General features: G+C 38.7%; 1 protein-coding gene and 1 pseudogene across 1 annotated transcript; one reads left to right on the top strand and one right to left on the bottom strand.

Moving 5' to 3' along the window:
* Positions 1–1304: 1304 nt before the first annotated feature.
* Positions 1305–1811, bottom strand: LOC145575275 (uncharacterized). Its single transcript, XM_081633162.1, has 2 exons — positions 1741–1811; positions 1305–1659 (listed from the first exon to the last, which is right to left on the bottom strand). Exons 1-2 carry the CDS (start codon positions 1809–1811, stop codon positions 1305–1307), a joined length of 426 nt encoding a protein of 141 aa, XP_081489288.1.
* Positions 1812–7074: 5263 nt separating this feature from the next.
* The window catches only part of LOC145575273 (uncharacterized), a 32897-nt pseudogene continuing 20496 nt past the window's right edge, over positions 7075–19475 (top strand).

Raw genomic sequence — 19475 nt, 5'->3', positions numbered from 1 at the left:
ATAATTATTAATTCTAATACTATTAGAATTTAAAAGAACCTTCTAGATATTCTAGAAGATTAAAATCAATCCTAATAACTTTAGGAATAATAATTAATAGGCCCTCCTCTAGATTATTGGGCCACATATAAATTCACTTTGGGCCAAATCTAATTTAATTCGTAACTTCCTAACTATTCATCAGAATTGGGCTTATAATATATCGTTGGAAAGCTCTTTTCGAGCCCAATACAACTACACTATTATTGGACCCTTATTATGGACTGAACTAAATTGGACTGACTACTTTCATAAATAAAGTGTAAGAAGAAATATTTTCAAAAATAGAAAGAGAGATATTTTTATAAAAACAACCACATCACTAGACTTTTTACACTTTCACCTCATTCGATTATCAAGCGACGTGAAAGGTATTCATCATTGGGTTTGGTTTGGGGGAGACACATTTGGGTGTCTACAGAAGCCCCCACTTTGATTGAGTTTGGAGAAACGCAAGTTTCGAAAACGAAAGTCAAAGTAGCGATTATCCCATAAGGTTTTTCATATTAAGCTTTTAATAAGGCACACTCTTCAATAATGGACATCCAAGGGGGAGTGCTATGAAATATTGGGTGGATGTCCATTATCCTTCTTGTATCATCCAGAATAGTCTAAATCTATGATTTATTGTTATCCAAGTAAACCCTAATTATATTTATGTATATATATAAATATACCCCATGATACGGAATAAAGATACATATCAATTTTCTATCAATCTCTCTCTTTTTCCCTTTATTTTATAACATAGGTAGTATTGACATGTGAAATTCTAAATTTCTTGCATATTTTCCTATTAGTTAATTTAGTAGAGATAGATTAGTATAGAATATAGATGTATAATTTGATAATGCCAATTTTTCTTTTTTTTTTTTTTTGGTTCTCTTAACTAACTTGAAACCTGATAAGGGGGAAAGAGTTTCCAGAAAATACAAAGAATAGAAAAAAGAGAAAAGAAGAAGAAGATTGGAGAGAATGAGAGAGAGAGAGAGAGAGATAGAGAGAGAAGTTGTTGTAATCATCATTAATTTGTGAGGTAGCAATTACAACGAACTTAAGTAGCCAGCTAGGCTCATTACAGCTTTCCAAATATTTCCCTAACAAAATTGTAACAAACTACAAAAGGACAAAAAGCTTATAACAACTTTTCCCGCCAAAACTAAAGCAAAGAGTTGTAAGTTTTTAAACAAAATTAAACTATTTGTTAATTGTAGAAATCCTCCTGTACCATACCCTCCCCCTTCAAAAAAGACTTGACCTCAAGGCTACATCAAAAACCTAGGGAATTGAGCTTCAAAATCAACTTTTAGCACTCGAGTGGCTTCATGAGCAGGTAAGTTGGCCCAATGAACCAAGAGTTGTTCATGTAACTGGTCACCCATCTGAACTACTCTAGAATCCAAGATAGCAACAGGAATTTTTGCCAAAGAAGAAGTGGCCTTATTCCATTCTGGAACCATAGCAACAGCAGGCAAAGGACCAGTAAAATCCTTTAATTGAGATACATGGAACACATTATGAATCTTAGCATGAGAAGGCAACTGTAACTTGTAAGCAACTTTACCAATTTGAGCTATGACTTTGAAAGGCCCAAAAACCCTTACAGCCAGCTTCTGATTGCTACGAATCTAGACTGATTGCTGCTTATAACTCTGTAACTTCAACCAGACCCAACTTCCCACAGAAAAAGATCTCTCATACCTTTTCTTGTCTGCCTGCACTTTCATTCTGTTCTGAGCCTGCAATAAGTTCTGCTTCAGGATATCAATCATCTTTTCCCTTTTCAACATGCATCTATATTGACCAACTCATTGCTTGATTCCCCAAAAAGGTAAGGCAGATGAATAGGGGGTGTCTGACTGTATACAATTTCATATGAAGTCAGCTTTGTAGAACTATGGAAATGAGTGTTATACCACTACTCTACTACAAGAAGGTACTTGCACTATTCTTTAGGCTTCTCACTAGTTACACATCTCAAATAGGTCTCAAGACACCTATTAACCACCTCATTCTGACCACCAGTATCAGGGTGATAAGCTAATGACAGCAAAAATTCAGTTCTAGAAAGGGAAAACAATCCTTTCCTGAATTGGCTCAAAAAATAGAATCTCTATCACTCACTATACTTCTAGGCCAACCATGTAGCTTAAAGACATAGTCTAAATAATCCTGAGCAACCTCTACAGCAGAGAAAGGGTGTTTGAGAGTTATAAAGTGAGCATACTTGCTCAGTCTCTCAACCACCACAAAGATCACATACATTCCCATAGACAGAGGTAAACCTATAATGAAATCCATGGAAATGTCAGTCCGTACATGTACTAGAATTGGCAGAGGTTGCAGTTTCCCTAGCTTAGTTGAAGTATCATATTTTGAAGCTTGACCGGTGATACATTTCCTCACAAACTGACTAACATCTTTAGCCATTCCCCTCCAATAAAAAATGCCTTGCATTCTATTTAAAGTTTGGTCCCTGCCAGAATGACTAGCCTCCAGGGAGGCATGTTGCCAGTGTAACAACTTCTTCCCGAGATTTTCATCAGAACCCACCACAATTTTTCCATGTCTTTTAATCATTCCATCTTGTAAAGTGAACCCTGGAATAGGAATAGAACCAACAGCCAAAGACTGGAAGAGTGACTTGGTGTTATCATCAAGAGCATAACTAGCATGGATTAGAGTGGCTAAATCAGAATCCACTACTGAAATAGCAAGAAACAACATGTCAGACCCTTGCACCCTGGAAAAAGCATCAGCTGCCAGATTATCCTTCCCAGCTTTGTATTGGATCTCATAATCAAATCCCATCAGCTTTGAGAGCCAAAACTGTTAAAAGGGAGTTGAGATTTTCTGTTCTAACAGCCATTTCAAGCTTTTTTAGTTAGTTTTAACTATGAAATGAGCCCCAATCATGTATTGCTCCTATTTCTGGACTGCAATAACCATGGCTAATAGTTCCTTCTCATACACAGATAATCTTTGCCATTTTGGCTCTAGAGACTTACTAATAAAAGCAAGAGGATGAGAATCCTGCATTAAGACTGCACCAATGCCAATCTTTGAGGCATCTGTCTCAATTATAAATTGCTTGGTAAAATCTGGAACAACCAAAACTAGGGCACTAAGTTAAAGCACCCTTGAGGGAAGTAAAGGCAACCTGAGCATCTTCAGTCCATTCAAATGCTCCTTTCTTTAATAAATCAGTCGGTGGTCTGCTAACAGTAATATACCCCCTGATAAATTTCCTATAATAACATGCTAACCCCAAGAAGCCTCTCAATTCTTTCACAGTTGTAGGAATAGGCCAAGAGTTGACAGCATCAACCTTTCCTGGATCAGTCTCCATACCCTTGTCAGAGATGAAGTGACCCAAATACTCAACCCTTGTAGTGACAAAAGAACATTTGCTCAGTTTGGCATACAAAGAGTGTTGCTTCATTAAAGAAAAGACAGTAGCAAGGTGCTGCTAATGCTCAGCTAAACTTTTGTTGTAGTCCAAAATAGCATCAAATAAAACCAAAACACACTTCCTTAAGACGGGTTTAAACACTGAATTCATCCAACTTTGAAAGGAGGAGGGTGCATTAGTCAAGCCAAAGGGCATGACTAAGAACTCATAGTGCCCTTCATGAGTCTTGAAATTAGTCTTGAACACATCATTGGGATGAATCCTTAATTGGTGATAGCCAACCCTAAGATCTAATTTGCTGAAAACAACAGCTCCTGCTAACTCATCAATAAGTTCTTCCAAGACAGGAATTGGGAACTTATTTTTAACAGTCTTCTTATTTAAGTCCCTGTAATCAGCACATAACCTCCAAGTTCCATCTTTCTTTCCCACCAATATAACTGTGAAGCAAAAGGGCTAGAGCTGTTCAGTATAATACCTTTGTCAAGCATCTCATGAATCAATTGTTCAGTGACATCTTTTTGCTTAAGGGGGTATCTATATGGCCTAATATTCACTACCCTGCTCCCTGGTTCCAAGGGAATTCTATGGTCAAACACACCCCTTCTAGGTGGCAAGTCAGTTGACTCTTCAAAAATTCCAGTAAACTTAGCTTTCAAATGGTGCAATTCTTCTAGTTCATCAGTTTCACCTGACAGCTGTAATAAACTGGGTGGAAGTGTATGATCTAAATCACTCACCTACAAAAAACTGAACTGAGCCGCTTGTTGAAACAACTTGGTAGATGGACTACTCTCACTCACCTTCAGCTTGGCATTTGGAACCCCCTTAAGTTCAACTATGTCATTAAAGCAAAATCTCATTGTCATCAACTGCTTGAAGTTCCAGGATATAGATCCTTGGGTACTCAACCACTGAACACCTAAAACCATATCACAACTTCTCAAAGCAATCAACATCACATCAGCAACAAAAGTGTGTCCTCCTAGAGACCAAGAAAAATTCTTACACACAAATTACATATCAAATGATTGCCATCAACAACTGTCACTAACTAACCTGTAATATTCTCCGCTTTACAACCCAAAGCAATAGCCATGTGACTATCTAAGAAATTGTGAGTGCTTCCTAAGTCAATAAGAGTTTGTGATGGTTTTCCATTTACTATTGCCTTTACCCTCATTGTATGAAAGTTCTGACAACCAAACAAGGCACTTAAAGAAATCTGTGGGTAAAAAAAAACTATCATCACTCTTCTCCGAGCTAACTATAGCAGATTCCTCCCCATCCAAGCCTAGGATTTCCACAGTAAAGAGCTGGGGTTCCTTGAATTGACAAACATGGTTTCTGTCATAGGGAGCATCATAGTAGTAACACAATCCCTTGGCAATTTTCTTTCCTCTAACCTCAGCTGGCACATATTTTCGTTTCTGGAAAGGTTTTGTGTTTGATTTGGTTAGTGGTAAAGTTTTACTGGGTGGAGTTGGTAGTAATGGTAGTTTAAAGGAGTTTGGATGATGGAAAGGCTGGTAGGATTTGGATGTGAAGGGTTGCGTAGGTTTGGAGTAATTCTGACTATTAACAGTGATAGATTCACTTTGTAGCCTGGCATATTCAACTATTGAGTTAATGGTTTGTGGTTTAAAAGCTCTAACAAAAGGTCTATTGCCAGGCTTCTAACCCCCAATAAAACTTTCTAAGAGGTATTTCTCAGGTAAGACATAACTGTTTAGCAGCATAACATCCCTTAAATTCTCAAACTCATCCACATATGACTCAATACTACCAGACTGCTGCAATTTATTAAATTGCTCCACCACATTCAAATCAGTTTCATCTTTAAATCGGCCATTAACATCAATGATAAAATCGTTCCAGTCTACAGCAGTCCTAGATGATAAGTAACTAGACACCCAATTTTCTGCTTTATCAGTCATATTCAGGGAAGCCAAATCAACTTTTTGATCATCCAGAATTTTGCACAGAGTGAAATATTTACAACATTTTTTTATCCACATTCTAGGGTTAGTACCATCAAATTTAGGAAACTCGAGTTTAGGTGTATACCCCAATTTAGGCTGATTGAATCGATCCTCAGATCTAGGTGATCTTGAATCAACCATTTGTTCCTTCATTTCCTGTATCATATGTAACAGGTTCTTGAACTTCCTATTCAAATCTAGAGATAGATCCTCCAACCTCTGATTTGCAGCCTGAGACTGAGCTTCAAGCCGCTTCTCCAACGCTTGCAACTGAGCTTCCATTCTGTTCACCCGAGTTGTGAGTGAGGGTGCCAGACTTATGCAGGGAGCAGCGTTTGCTCTGATACCACTGATAAAGGGGAAAGAGTTTCCAAAAAATACAGAGAATAGAAATTAGAGAAAAGATGAAGAAGAAGAAGAAGAAGAAGAAGAAGATCAGAGAGAATTAGAGAGAAGAGAGAGAGAAGTTGTTGTAATCATCATTAATGTGTGAGGTACCAATTACAACGAACTTAAGTAGCCAGCTAGGCTCATTACAACTTTCCAAATATTCCCCTAACAAAACTGTAACAAACTACAAAAGGACAAAAAGCTTATAACAACTTTTCTTGCCAAAACTAAAGCAAAGAGGTGTAAGTTTTTAAACAAAATCAAACTATTTGTTACTTGTAGAAATCCTCCTGTATCAAAACCTTATTCAAAATAATTTATATTTTACCCTTTAAATCAAGGTCGGCTAAGGCCCTGTGCAAACAGGCCCTTAGCACAGGGCCCCCAAATTCGGAGGGCCCATATTTGCGGAGTCCAAGCCTTAAGTTAAAAAAAAGGAAAAAGTCAGTAATATTCACGTGAAAGAAAAAGCTCCATTTACTCCATTTTTCTAGATTCATCATCTCTTTCCTTCGTAAATTGCTCCATCAAGATAGCCCCAACTTCCCAAAATTTTTGAAATTTTCTTTAATCTTCCTTTCTTTGATTCTTTGAATCCTTCCTATTTTATCATTTAATTTTATTGTTTTACCCCCAAATTTTGCCTTCAATCAATTCAAACCCTTAATTTTCATTCATCAAGAATTTTCCAATGGGTAGTATGTAGATTTTTTTCTCAAATCTTGAATTTCTCTCAATGGAGAAATTAATTTCGAGTATTCCATAATTAAACCCCTTAATCTTCGTTTATCAAACGGTTAAATTTTTTATCCCTTATAAATTTCATTTCAATCGTCTATCTTTTTCAATTAACTATGTTCATACATTCGTACATAAATTACATTTAACTATTAAAAAAAATCAATTAAGAATCATATACCATAGTAAAAATAATTAATTGAGTACAAGGGGTTAACAAGAAGATCAGAGCCAAGGGAATTGGTTGCGGCAAATCGTGAAATCGGCAATCCAGTTTTACTTGTGGCCTTGCGGCTGTGCGAATTTGCCGAGTTGCTGTCCTTGCAGACTTGTAGCATTTGAATTATCAATGGCAAGTGGATTATGTCAAGTTGTTTCTATCCTTTTGCAATTTAAATTATTAGATTAATTGTATAATTTATTGTGTTTTTCGGGTGAGTTTTTGATTGTTTGATTGTTTGTTTAATTAGTATTTAGTAAGTGCTATTAAAATTTTATTTTTAGATTTTAATTATGCCTCCCAAAAGAAAGTATGTCTCTGGTCATGATAAACGTATGAAAAAGAAAAAAGTTGAAGAGTTAACTCAATCTCAAAGAGGAGCCCTTCACAAATTTCTAATAAATAAAAGAACCACAAATTTCTGTTGAAAATCAAGATGTTGATGATGTTAATGCTGAAATTCCTGATAATGTTGATGATGTTAATCCTGAAATTCTTGAAAATGTGATTCTTACTGAGAATCTTAATAGTGTTGCTTTTGATGTGCCCACTGAAAATGATAATGTGGATGAAAATGACAATTTGAATAATTTGTTGGATGATGATGAAGAGCATGATACAGATGAAAATGGAAATAATAATGAAGAGCAACCAACCCAATTTGATTACTCTTTTGATATGTTTGATTACTAAAATAACGTTCCCTTTAGAGGGGAATCATTATCCTAGCCCTAGTGCGGCCTCTACTAGCTCTTCCTTTTTTACAATTTCATCACCAAACAATATATGCAACGCGATACCTAAAACTATGTTAGTTGATTTTATTTACACATACCAATTCACGTAGGAATTACATCATAATGTCATTATTCTTTATTTAATCAAATTCGTGAAAAGGACAAGAAAATAAACAATATTCGCCTTGGCTTAAGTGATCAACCAACAATTATTTAATTCAATTCTAATCTTTATTTAACGCAAGATACTATGTGGAATTAATTAATTAATTATTTTAAAGGTGATCAAACAACACTAATTAATTAGTTAAGGTTCTTTTAAACAAGAAAATAAATGTGATTTAACTAAGTGCTTGGGAATTTACCACTTCTCTTTGCTAGATCTCTGTTTAGAATACTTATGGACTCCTTCTTGTTGGGGAACCTCCACTGTAGTAACAAAATATCAAAAGGGGTGAGTGTTTAGGACAAGAGGGGCTAGGTTGCACGAGTTCACAAGTATTTCGCCAGAGTTTTTAGGTTATTTTCTGTCTGTTTAAGCCTTGGTTTAAGCTTGTATCTATAGGGAATGATTAGGTTTAGGGTTACGAGCATTCTGTCGTAGCAGGTGTCGCGCGCACCAGGATGAGTTGCGCGCGGCATCCCAGCGCAAGTGATTAGGTTGCGCTGTTGTGGGTAGCGCAACTAATTGTCTTGCGCGCAGCTTTATGGTAAGATTCGATTTTATATTTTCCGTATAATTCTGAATCTTTCGCAGCGCAACTCTGGAGGTTGCGCTGGGTGTCGCGCGCAATTGAATTAGTTGTGCGCGGAAGCCCAGCGTGATTGTTTGAGATGCGCACGGCTTTTTCTGCGGCAGCACTAAAGTTTTACCTAGGCGCTCCTAAATCCGTCATTATTGGGTTTTAAGCACGGGATTAAGCCTAATTATGATCGGGTTTAGTTAATTGGACCTTTGTTTTGGCTTTTATCTTTAATTTGGGCTAGTCTTTTGTGTTTTGCGGCTTAACCAGTTCTCCGTAAGTATTCTTCACTTTGATCCAACACGAAGATGGTTTTATTTATCGTCATTGCACTTCCTGTCGGGACAGGAGGCCAAAAGTAGATGTCTACAGTTACCCCCACTTTGCTCGAGTCTAGAATAGACGATGATTAAAGTAGTCAAGGAAATAAATTCGAGACTCATTCTGCGATGTTCTCTAAGGATAGAGAATGTTTCGATAATGTTTAAGGATGTCGAAACAATCCTTGGTTCGTTAAGTGTTTGAAACAAGTAGCTATTAAGGCTAGAAAAAGGTTTTCCCTAGTCTTAACGCGCTAAAGAATCTAGATTGATCCTTTGCAATTGTAGAACGCTTTTACAAGTAAAGGTGTTCTGGGTGATGTCAAGTCATGAGAAGAGATCGGTTTTAAAAGGATAAAAGGGGAAGATTTCCTCTCAATCGTGTCATCGTTGGTCTAAAGTCCCTCGATATGTCATTGAAACTTTAGCCTGACTTTAACAAAGTAAAAAGATGAAAAGGGATTTTCAGTATTCGAGCCGAAATGGTCCGGTATTCGAGCCGGATGTCCACAAGATAGAAATAAATGTCTCGGGATTGGAGGCATATATCCAAATCCAGTGAGAGGGAAGAAAGTCAGCAACTCTCTCAGCAGTTTTGTCCACAAGATGAGTACACGTGTCTCAGGACTGGGGGCACGTGACTAAATAGGCGCGACATCGTCTCGTCGCTTCTTTATACAGGGGGTGATTCGACACCCTAACTGTCCGGTAAGTTAGTAAGTGCACTAACTACCGTATTTGCTCCCATTCAAGAAGTGCTTGTTCCTGATGGTTCGGCGTGCCTGTCGACTCGTGAGCTAATGCCTACAGTAATTCTCTACCTTTTAGTTCCGAGAGGTAGATCTCGCAAAGCTTGGGCTAAAGTGAAATTTTACGCAACACCTACGCCGTACAATTTTGCGCCGTACGATACGCCATTTGCATTTTTACGCTGCATGAAAACGCCTTCCTTTTTTCTTCGGATGTGAAAAAAGAAAAAAACCCAGACATTTGTAACGTCAGTACAGTAAAATGACAAACCTGTCTATGGGTGCTTTTACGTAAAGCACCACCACGGAACGTCTTAAGGCACTCTTACAAAAAACGTTCAAAACGTATGCTTGGGGAAGGCACAAAGCACGGTGTGCATGCAAGAATGATGCAAAAAACTAACAAAGTAGAAAACAAACTACAATATGCAAAGCAATTTAAAAAGATTTTGATACTTTGCGCGCCATTACGTCTACTAACGAGCAAAAACCGTTAAAAAATTATCAAACGGATCAAAATCAAGATTCCGGTCATTTTAGTGACCAGTATCCGCGCACAACTCGGTGGGTCGCGCTGGCCAGGCGCGCATCTTTCTGAGTTGCACTGGACTGTCACGCGTAACTGATTTAGTTGCGCACGACACTCAGTTCAGCAAAAAGAAAATCGCAAAACGCGATTTTTCATTTCGTTTTCTCTCTCCTTCCTTCATCTATTTTCGCCTCTTTCTTTCTCTAAAGAGCTCGGTTTCTTGCGAATTTTGAAGCTAAAGGAAGCAAATTTCGTCCTTAATTCATATTTGCCATAATCCAATGTAAGTTTTCTGTTATTTTTCGTTTGATTTAGGCTTAATTGGGACGATTTTTGAACCATTGAACCCTAAATTTCGAATTTGGGGGTTTTCGATTCGATCCATTATTCTTGAAATTGTTTCTTCCATGTTGTTATACTATGTTTGAGGAGTGTTTTGCAACAAATTTCATGAAAAATGGTTAAGTATTGAACCTTGTATGAGCATTTCTTCATGTGAGTGTGTTTTTTACAATTCTACTCAAATTTGGTTTGATTTTCTTTTATTTTGTTTGCTCATTTTGGTTATACTTGTCAATTATGCAGCAATTGTAGTATTGGAACTAGTTTTGCTTCCATAATTAATATTTTGAAAATTTTGAATCCGAAAAATTGGCGCGAAGTGTATACTTAGCCTATTTTTGCCATATTCGAACGTCAAGATTGTTTGGTAGACGATAATTGTGTTTATATTACTATTATTCGTCTAGAAGTAGTTGATTCTTTGAGATTTTGGAACACAATCCCTTGAATACTTAGTTAAACTGGTATAGGATGGCCTTTATGGGTGTTAGAAGCCCCCATTTACTGAGTTTAGCTGCAGGTATCGTAGCCCCCAAGTATGGGTGGCATTCGATTTTCGTGTTTTGCCCTATCGGCAGCCGTTATGCTGCCGAAATGGGTCTAAAATACGTATATTAGTTTAGTTTAGGAAATAAAGTAAAGTAATTAAAGAAACTTTATCCATCATAGCATGGACTCGTTTCCATTTGTCGATGCAGATGAGATCCTAGGTGGTCCGGACGAGGTGGTTCGCCCTCGGAAGAGGGTTACCCGTCCTCGAGAGGAGGTTCGAGAGTGACGCGTCGCAGCCGATTGACGTTGCCAGGAAGATGTGGTTTGGGAGGCTCCTCCCAATAGGGACCCTAGGGTCCTTAAGTGGGACCCAGACCATCATGTTTCGATTAGAGGGTGGCGAGGCATCGTGAGTTTTTTGCGCCTTTGTTTCTCTCTCTTTTCCTTTGTTTCTCCTTTTTAAACCATAACCTTTTTTTTTTTATTTTTTATTTTTATCTTTATTCTTTTATTTAGAGTGAGCCTAGCATGCGTTTATACGGCTCTGGTGACCTGCGAGCCCGTTTTGAAAGTTTGCCCGAGGTGGCAAAGGAGATTGTAGCACTTTCCGGGATTGACTCCCAGCTGGCGGCTCTTCGGGATTTATCGAGTCAGCTTGCGTCGTCAGGTTTCCTCTGTGGATTGCTGGAGTTTTGCTGGGATTCCACCAACACTTTCCACTTTCCATGGGGAGAGATGACGGTTACCCCTTTCGATTTCTCTATGATTACAGGTTTTCCTTTCGGAGGCGAGCCCATAGTCATAGAGTTCGTTAGGGGGTCAGACGAGAGACTGCGCGACCTTATGGGGGACCGTCTTGCGTCGGCCCTTCACGTGTACGCGCAGTCTTGTCCGTACTCGGTTCTTGCTGACGAATTGTCGGCTGACGAGCTTGATCGGCAGTGTACACCTGAGCAGCTGGCTCGGATATACATTGCTCACGTTCTTTCCGTCACCATCTTGAGTGATCGAGGAGAGCGTTTCGCTATTGGGTTACTTATTTGCCTCAGCGATTTGGGGCAAGTAGGTGACCTGAGTTGGGCGGAGGTGTCGTATGCCTGTATGCTTAAAGCTATGGGCAAGGTGACTCGGGTGATTGATTCCGCGGCAGCTACTGAGGTGCCTCGGATCTCCCTTACGTGGCATGGTCGTATCCTTGAGGTACGTGTTTTAAGCTTCTTTCGGTTATTACTTTCACTTTTTCCCTTAGGCTTATCTTTTCTCGGTTTTAGGCTTGGGGATACTCGTACCTGCCTTTCTTAGCCCCCAGGGTGCTTGGGGCTGCTCGTTTTCCTGTCGGCCATCGATTGGTCGCGATTAAGAAGAGACGAGCCACTTCTGCCAGCGACTTTCGCCAGAGGATCCTTTCAGCGACTCGTGTGTCGATGAGTATTCCAATTACATGTGCATTCTTTGATTTTATTTATTTTCTGACGATTTTTCATGTGGTTGTGTTTTATAGATCGATCTCCGTCCCTGGAGTTTGACCGTCGGAGTCCCTGAGGCTATCCGGTCTGGCATGGTTCGTTGCCGTTTTCGGGCCTTCTATCCGGGACTCTCGGTGCTCCAGAGGACAGACGCTTGGTTTTTAGGCGAGCGTGTTCTCTGGCAGCTTTCGTCCGAGGAGCCTTTGGTTCCTGCGGATCCTCCGATCCGAATGTACGTTCGCACTTGTTGTCTACCGAGGATCAAGCTCAGGCATCCTTGGTTATCCAGCGGAGCAGCTGGTGCTGCTGGAGGTTTCTTATCCGGCTTTTATAGCATCCAGGGTGACTCCTTTTCCGGCTTTTGTTCCGGTTAGCACTCTAACTCTCTCTTTTCCTTGTTTCTATTTATTTTTTGGAACTTTGACCCTTTTATCGTTTTTTGTCATGTATATTTTAGCGGGTCGAGCTAGGTGGTTGGGTGCCTCCTACAACGGAGATCACGTATACCGATGCTGTTGGATCGGTAATTCGTGAGACCCTTCCAGCAGCGGAGGATGATGAGGGAATATCGTTTGTACCTGAGACGGTTGAGTCGGTATGTCTTTTGTGTATATGTACTTAAACATTTCTATTTATTTTTTGTTTCATATACATTTGTTTACTAACTGTCCTTGTATTCTTGGAACAGGTTCCGCGGGAAACCGTGAACGGCATGGTGAGGACTTTACGTGCTTTTCGAGCTGCTTATCGGAGAGCCCTCGTGACTTTATCATGCCGTGATCATCGGATGATCGCGGTAAGTTTTATTTCTTTTCTTTTCAACGAAGTTATTACATTTCATGTATTAATCTTCGTTTTGGATTTTGCGGGATGTGCAGCAACCGTCTAGTAGTCGCCGAGCACCCTGATTCCTTTTGTACACATATTTGTTATTTATTTTAGGACACAGATGTATATATATATTTTTTTGCATTGTTGTACATATGACACATTTGTATATATGTCATCATTATTATATTTTTTGTTTCCATGTGTACATTATTATTATTTTTATTATTAAAAGCAAAAAAATTTCGAGGGAGGGAAAGGGTTCCCGACTTACCCCCCTCGAAAAAATAACCAAAACTCGAAAAAAGGAAGGCGAAAAGAAAACAAACAAGAAGAAAAAAGAGAAAAAAGAAAATAAGAAAATAAGAAAAAAAGAAAATAAGGAAGTAGGAAAATAATAAAAAAGAAAATAAGAAAGTAGGAAAATAATAAAATAAAATAAAAAGAAAATAAGAAAGTATGAAAATAAAAAAATAAGAAAGTAGGCAAGGGACACAAAGGGTTAAAAGGCAAGCGTATGATTCGTCTTAAGATTTCGTGAAGATTCCGTCATTATGTTAGCCAAAATACGGAAATAAATCCAACTCATATGCTGCGACAGAGGAGACGCGCGCAACTGCGTGAGTTGCGCGCGGCTGTCGCGCGCAACTGCGTGAGTTGCGCGCGGCTGTCGCGCGCATGTGAATTAGTTGTGCGCGGATGTCGCGCGCAACTCATGAGTTGCGCGTGCCACCTGTTGGTGAACTTTCCTTTAAGCCGAATTTGCCGAAAATTTGCTCCTCATGGGTCTATTTAAACGTGGTTTCGTGTAGGCTTTTGATCATATCACATTTATTTGCTTAGTAATATAAGAAACTAAAAAGAATTAATCTCTCTAAATTCTCATTCTCTCTTTTTTTTTTGAACAATGGTGAAGACCTTTGAACAACGTTTGAAGCAATGGGTCACTTCCCTTTCAACCGAGGACAAACTAGCTTTCACAATTTACCACCTAGACCCTCTATTGAAATATATGCAACTAGTGGTTAACTTTTATTTTCTTCATGCCGCAGTCAACCATTGGGACTCTAACCACCATCTTTTCTTGTTTAAAGGGGACGAAATTGTCCCTCTACCTGGTGAGTTTGAGGCCTTGCTAGGTTTTCCTACAAATACTCTCCATGTGACTTATTCGCCTACCTTGTCGGATCCCAAACCTATATTCCAAAGATTTTTTGGCTTGTCCGACAATGATATGACCAACATTAGAACAGAAGAAGGCGTGAACTTGATTCAATTTATTAAACACTTTGTCGCCCCCCGTGACAACATGACTAAACAACACTTTAAAATTCGTGCTTTATGTTATTGTCTTGTTGTTAATTGTTTACTTAGGACAGGCAAAGAATACGGAGATTATTCCATGGTGTCCATAGTAGAGCAAATAGAGGGATGTCATTCACCCGCTCCTTTGGCTTTGGCGGAAACCGTTCTATGTTTGAATCACCTTAGAGGAGACCCTAACGAAAACGGTTTCACGGGAAGTCCCCTCCTATTACACGTACCTTTTTTTTGTCGTTTATCGGCGCAAGTTACGAAGTTGCGCTGGCATGACCAACGCAATCTTCTGTGCTGCGCGCGGATGGCACGCGCAACTGGTTTTGATGCGCGCGCCACCTGCTTGTGTAAAAATTGCAAACTGATTTTTTTTTTTTTTGTAGATTTGGCTCATAGAGAGTTTGCGAATTGTTGATCAGCCACAAAACCTTGAGGCTAATGGAGTAAGGACATTCCCGGGACGTCGAATCCTTTATAAGCATAAGAACGAAGAGGAATGGATGTCGTTTTTGTGTCATGGGGTTCCTAACATACGTTTTGTGATTCCTTGGTGGAACATAAATAGTATGGTTGGGAATAGTCTCAATTGCCCTTACATTAGGCTTTTAGGCCTATCTAGTACTACTTATATTTTTCCTTGCAGGGTAATGATACAATACGGGATGAAACAAATTATTCCCCCGCAAGATTGTGATGCCCCTAAATATGTGATTTTTAGACCCGAGCGATTTTTTCGTTGGATGGAGTATTGGTCAAGTCTTCCTAGATGGGTAGTACAAAATCCTATTGTGAGTATTGCATTATCTTCCTTTTACAAAGCTTGGATGAATGCGGCGGATAAGGGCGAATTAAACAAGGCTCGATCTCAATATCAAGTCGTCACGGCTCGCAATCAACCTAAGCCCTTGATGCACTCGGCCACCACTACTCCTCCTAGTGGCCAAAACAAAGGGGTGAGAAGAAAATTAGACTTCTCATCTCCTAAGGCGCGTTCGAAGGAAACAAAAAGGAAAACTCCCTCCAAACCTGCACAACAAAGTGTGATAATCAAGGAACCTTCGCAACAAACTCGAAAAAGGATTCTAACGAAATCTTCAGGAAAAGGAAAAAAGGTTGAAAAGACCCCAATTCCCAAATTGAAGAACAATGTATGGGTCAAGAAGAAGAGCGTAGGAGAAAACTCTAAGGTTTCTGAAAATACTGCAATGGAAACTACTCCTCCATCGTCCGTGACAATTGAGGACATAGTAAAACCTTAGAGTGTTACACAGTTTCGCCGTTAGTTTTAAATTGAATAAAGTGTAATCACTACTATGTTTTTTTTTTCGTTTACAATCTAGTTCAACAATGTCTCTCTTTTCTTTGAAATTTGAATGAAATAAAATGAGCTTTATATTTTTATATTTTGATTTGACCGAATCATAAAGATTGCCTACGTATTCGCATTACGAAATCAGGTCTTTGCGTAGTTCTAATGTTTTTTTTATTATGTATTTTTTTATTTTTCTTTAATCTCTTAGGTAGAAATTAAATGAAAAATTGATCAAACCTTGTTTAAAAAGAATTAAATCAAAGTTTAATTTTATTTTCCGAGTATATATTATATGTAAGAAATACCCTCTTTTTGCCGCAAGTAGAAGTCGCAACTTCATTCAAACGTAAAAAAAATCGGGTTCGCAGTTCGTCATCAGGTGGCACTCGCAACATCTGTAGTTGCGCGAGACTGCCGCGTGTAACGAAATCTGTTGCGCGTGACATCCGCGCGTAACTAATTCAGTTGCGCGCGACACCTATTCTACAAATGTCTCGAATTTTTTTTTTAAATTCTGTATTATTACCCCCCCAAGTGTGAAGATTTTTTCGTGATGTTCAAAAAAAAATTTGAACACTTAAAACGGTTAGAACAGTTTATTATTTCTAAATTACCCCCCCCCCCCCCAAGTGTTATGTATTTTACCGTGTTATTCGGTAAAATGCATAACACTTAGAATCTTTCCATTGAAAGCTAATTAAAATTGGTTGTATGAGTAAACGAGTTTATCCAGATTTCATATGTAATATTTCTTAAGTCGATCAATGTTTATTAATTGGCGAATTTCATCTCCTCCGATATCCATTAATCTGACGGCTCCTCTTGATAGGATTTCAATTACGCGGTAGGGACCTATCCAATTGGGTTTGAATTTTCCTCTTGGATCGGTTGGTGGACTCCTAACCTCCTTTAGTACAAAGTCACCTTCTTTTATATTTCTGGGTTTGACTCTTTTATTGAAATGACGCGCAATGCGCCTTTGGTAGACTTGTACATGATGCAAAGCTCTTAATCGTCGTTCATCGAGGAATAAAAGCTCTTCATACCTCGCTCTTACCCATTCAGCTTCCGATAGCTTACTTTCAAGTACGATGCGTAGGGATGGTATTTCCAGTTCGACTGGTTGAACTGCGTCCATTCCGAAAACTAAGGAGTATGGATTTACTCCTATTGATGTTCGTATAGACGTTTTATAACCCCATAATGTGAAGTGTAGTTTATTCGGCCACTCTTTATAATTGTCTGCCATTTTTTTAATCATGACTGTTATATTTTTATTTGCCGACTCTACAGCTCCATTCATTTGAGATCTGTATGGGGATGAGTGATGATGTTTTACTTTATAACGAGTTAAGAGGGTCTCGACTTCAGCTTTGAATTGAGATCCCTGATCACTAATTAGTTCATGTGGAACTCCATATCTACAAAATATGTTTCGTTCAAGAAACTTTGCGACATGTTTAGAAGTGATATTCACGTAAGAAGCAACCTCAATCCACTTAGTGAAGTAATCGATGGCTACTAATACGCACTCGTGCCCTCCTGCTCCTGTTGGAGAGATTTTTCCAATGATGTCAATTCCCCAAGTTGAAAAAGGCCAAGGGGAAGTGAGATTATATAGTTCGGATCGTGGAAGGTGTTGTAAATTAGCGAACATTTGGCACTCTGGACATTTTTTAACATATTGTATGCAATTATGTTCCATAGTGGACCAATAGTACCCTTGTCGTGAAATTATTTTTGAAAGCATTTTACCATTCATGTGAGGTCCACAAACACCTTTGTGAGTATTTTCCATAAGGCGTGTGGCTTTCGGTTGGTCTATACATAATAAACTTTGACCATTAGGTCCTTTTTTTAATAATTGACCATTTAATAGACCATATTGGGCCGCAAATGTTCGTAAGGCTCGTTGGTCTTTCGATGAAGTATTTTCAGGATATGTGCCATGGGTAATATATTGGAGGATATGATCATACCAGGAACTGTCTCTTTCGATGTCATTTATTTCCTCTATTGCGTTGCAATACGCTGGTTCTTCTCTTCTATCAACGCATAATGGCACCATATTTAAGTGATCTGGAATGTTGATCATTGAGGCTAATTTTGCTAGCGCATCGGCAAATTGATTGTCATCCCTTGGGAGATATTTAAAATCAATATGTTCAAAATGCTCGATGAGTTGCTCTAGGTGTGCTTGGTATAATATTATTGTGGAGTTCTTTATCTTCCATATTTTTAGTATATGATTTATAATCAAACTAGAATCTCCATATACCTCTAATTTTTGCACACCTATGCTAGCTGCTGCTTCTAATCCTATAATGCACGCTTCACATTCTGCGGCATTATTGGTAACCTCAAAGTCTAGTTTAACAGAGATTGGAGTATGTGCTCCATCTGGACTTATGAGTAACAATCCTACGCTACGTCCTTTTGATTGGACGCACCGTCGAAGTACATTACCCATTTGTCATCTTGTGTCATGAGAATCTCTTCATCCGGAAGATGAGTAGTTTCTGCACGACTTGTTTGAATTGGATGTTGTGCCAGAAAGTCGAAAATTACTTTTCCTTTCATTGATTTTTCAGGAATATATTTAAACTCAAATTCGACCAACATCACCAACCACTTAGATATCCTTCCTTGTATAGGTGGTTGTTCAAACAAATACTTTATCGGGTTTTATTGAGAAATCACATGAGTAGTGTGTGGTAGCATATAATGTCGTAATTTTTTAGTTGCCCACACTAATGCTAGGCTTGTCTTTTCCAAGGTGCTATATTTTGTTTTATATTGGATGAATTTTTTACTTATGTAATATATTGCACGCTCGACTTTTTCTGCCTCTTGTGCTAACACGACGCCTGTGGTTGTGTCTGTAACTGTAATGTATAGCCTAAGAGGTAGTTTGGGTACTGGTGGTGCTAAAATTGGTGGACTTTTGAGATAATCTTTGATTTTCTCAAAGGCCTTTTGGCATTAATCGTCCCATTCATGTTTCTCCTCTTTTTTCAATTTTTTAAATATTGGCTCACAAGTCATAGTCAATTTGTTGATAAATCGACTAATGTATTGTAGTTTGCCAAGGAATCCCCTGATTTCTTTTTCTGTTTGAGAGGGAGGCATGTCAACAATTGCCTTTATTTTAAAGGGATCGATCTCGATGCCACGTGTGCTTACTACGTATCCGAGTAACTTGCCAGAAGTTACTCCGAAGGCACATTTTTGTGGATTCAATCACATTTTGTATTCTTTTATGAAAAATTTGCGTAAAGCTTTTATATGTCCCATTCTATCTTTGGACTTTACGATCATATCATCCACATACACTTCTATTTCTTTGTGCATCATATCATGCAAGAAAGTCGTAGCCGTTCTTTGGTACGTTGCTCCTGCATTTTTTAAACCAAATGGCATGACTGTGTAGCAATACGTACCCCAAGGGGTAATAAAGCATGTCTTTTCTTCGTCTTCTTTTGCCATTAAAATTTGGTTGTAACCTGCGTATCCATCCATAAAGGATAACATCGCATGTTCAGCCGTGTTATCTACCAATATATCAATATGTGGTAGAGGAAAATCGTCTTTAGGGCTAGTGATATGTCCATTTTATATAGTATTTTACCCCCGTCCCTTGGTCATAATTAGTAGTGTTTTTGGCTCCTTAGAGCCACTTTTGTTACTAATATGCATTTTTCTAGTGTTTTCGTAGTTTTGGTTGAGTTTTGTAGGGAATTGCACCTTTGGAGCACTTTCCCGGGATTTTTATGAAGCTACTATGAGCATTGGAGGAGCATGACCGTCGTTGAAGCCCAAGGCCGGTTAGAGCCATCGAGCCGGTGATTAAGGGCTCGGT

The sequence above is a fragment of the Chenopodium album genome, chromosome 13, assembly GCF_948465745.1.
Source record: "Chenopodium album chromosome 13, dcCheAlbu1.1, whole genome shotgun sequence".
NCBI lineage: Eukaryota > Viridiplantae > Streptophyta > Magnoliopsida > Caryophyllales > Amaranthaceae > Chenopodium > Chenopodium album.
Note: the sequence above shows the minus strand (reverse complement) of the source record. Positions and strands in the feature narration are given on the sequence as shown.

Excerpts from the sequence above, each read along its gene's own strand:
- LOC145575275 (XM_081633162.1), bottom strand. The coding sequence starts at position 1,811 with ATGATTGATATCCTGAAGCAGAACTTATTGCAGGCTCAGAACAGAATG. Across the intron at positions 1,660-1,740 it reads GTGCAGGCAGACAAGAAAAG|CAATCAGAAGCTGGCTGTAA; the intron begins GTATGAGAGATC and ends CTAGATTCGTAG.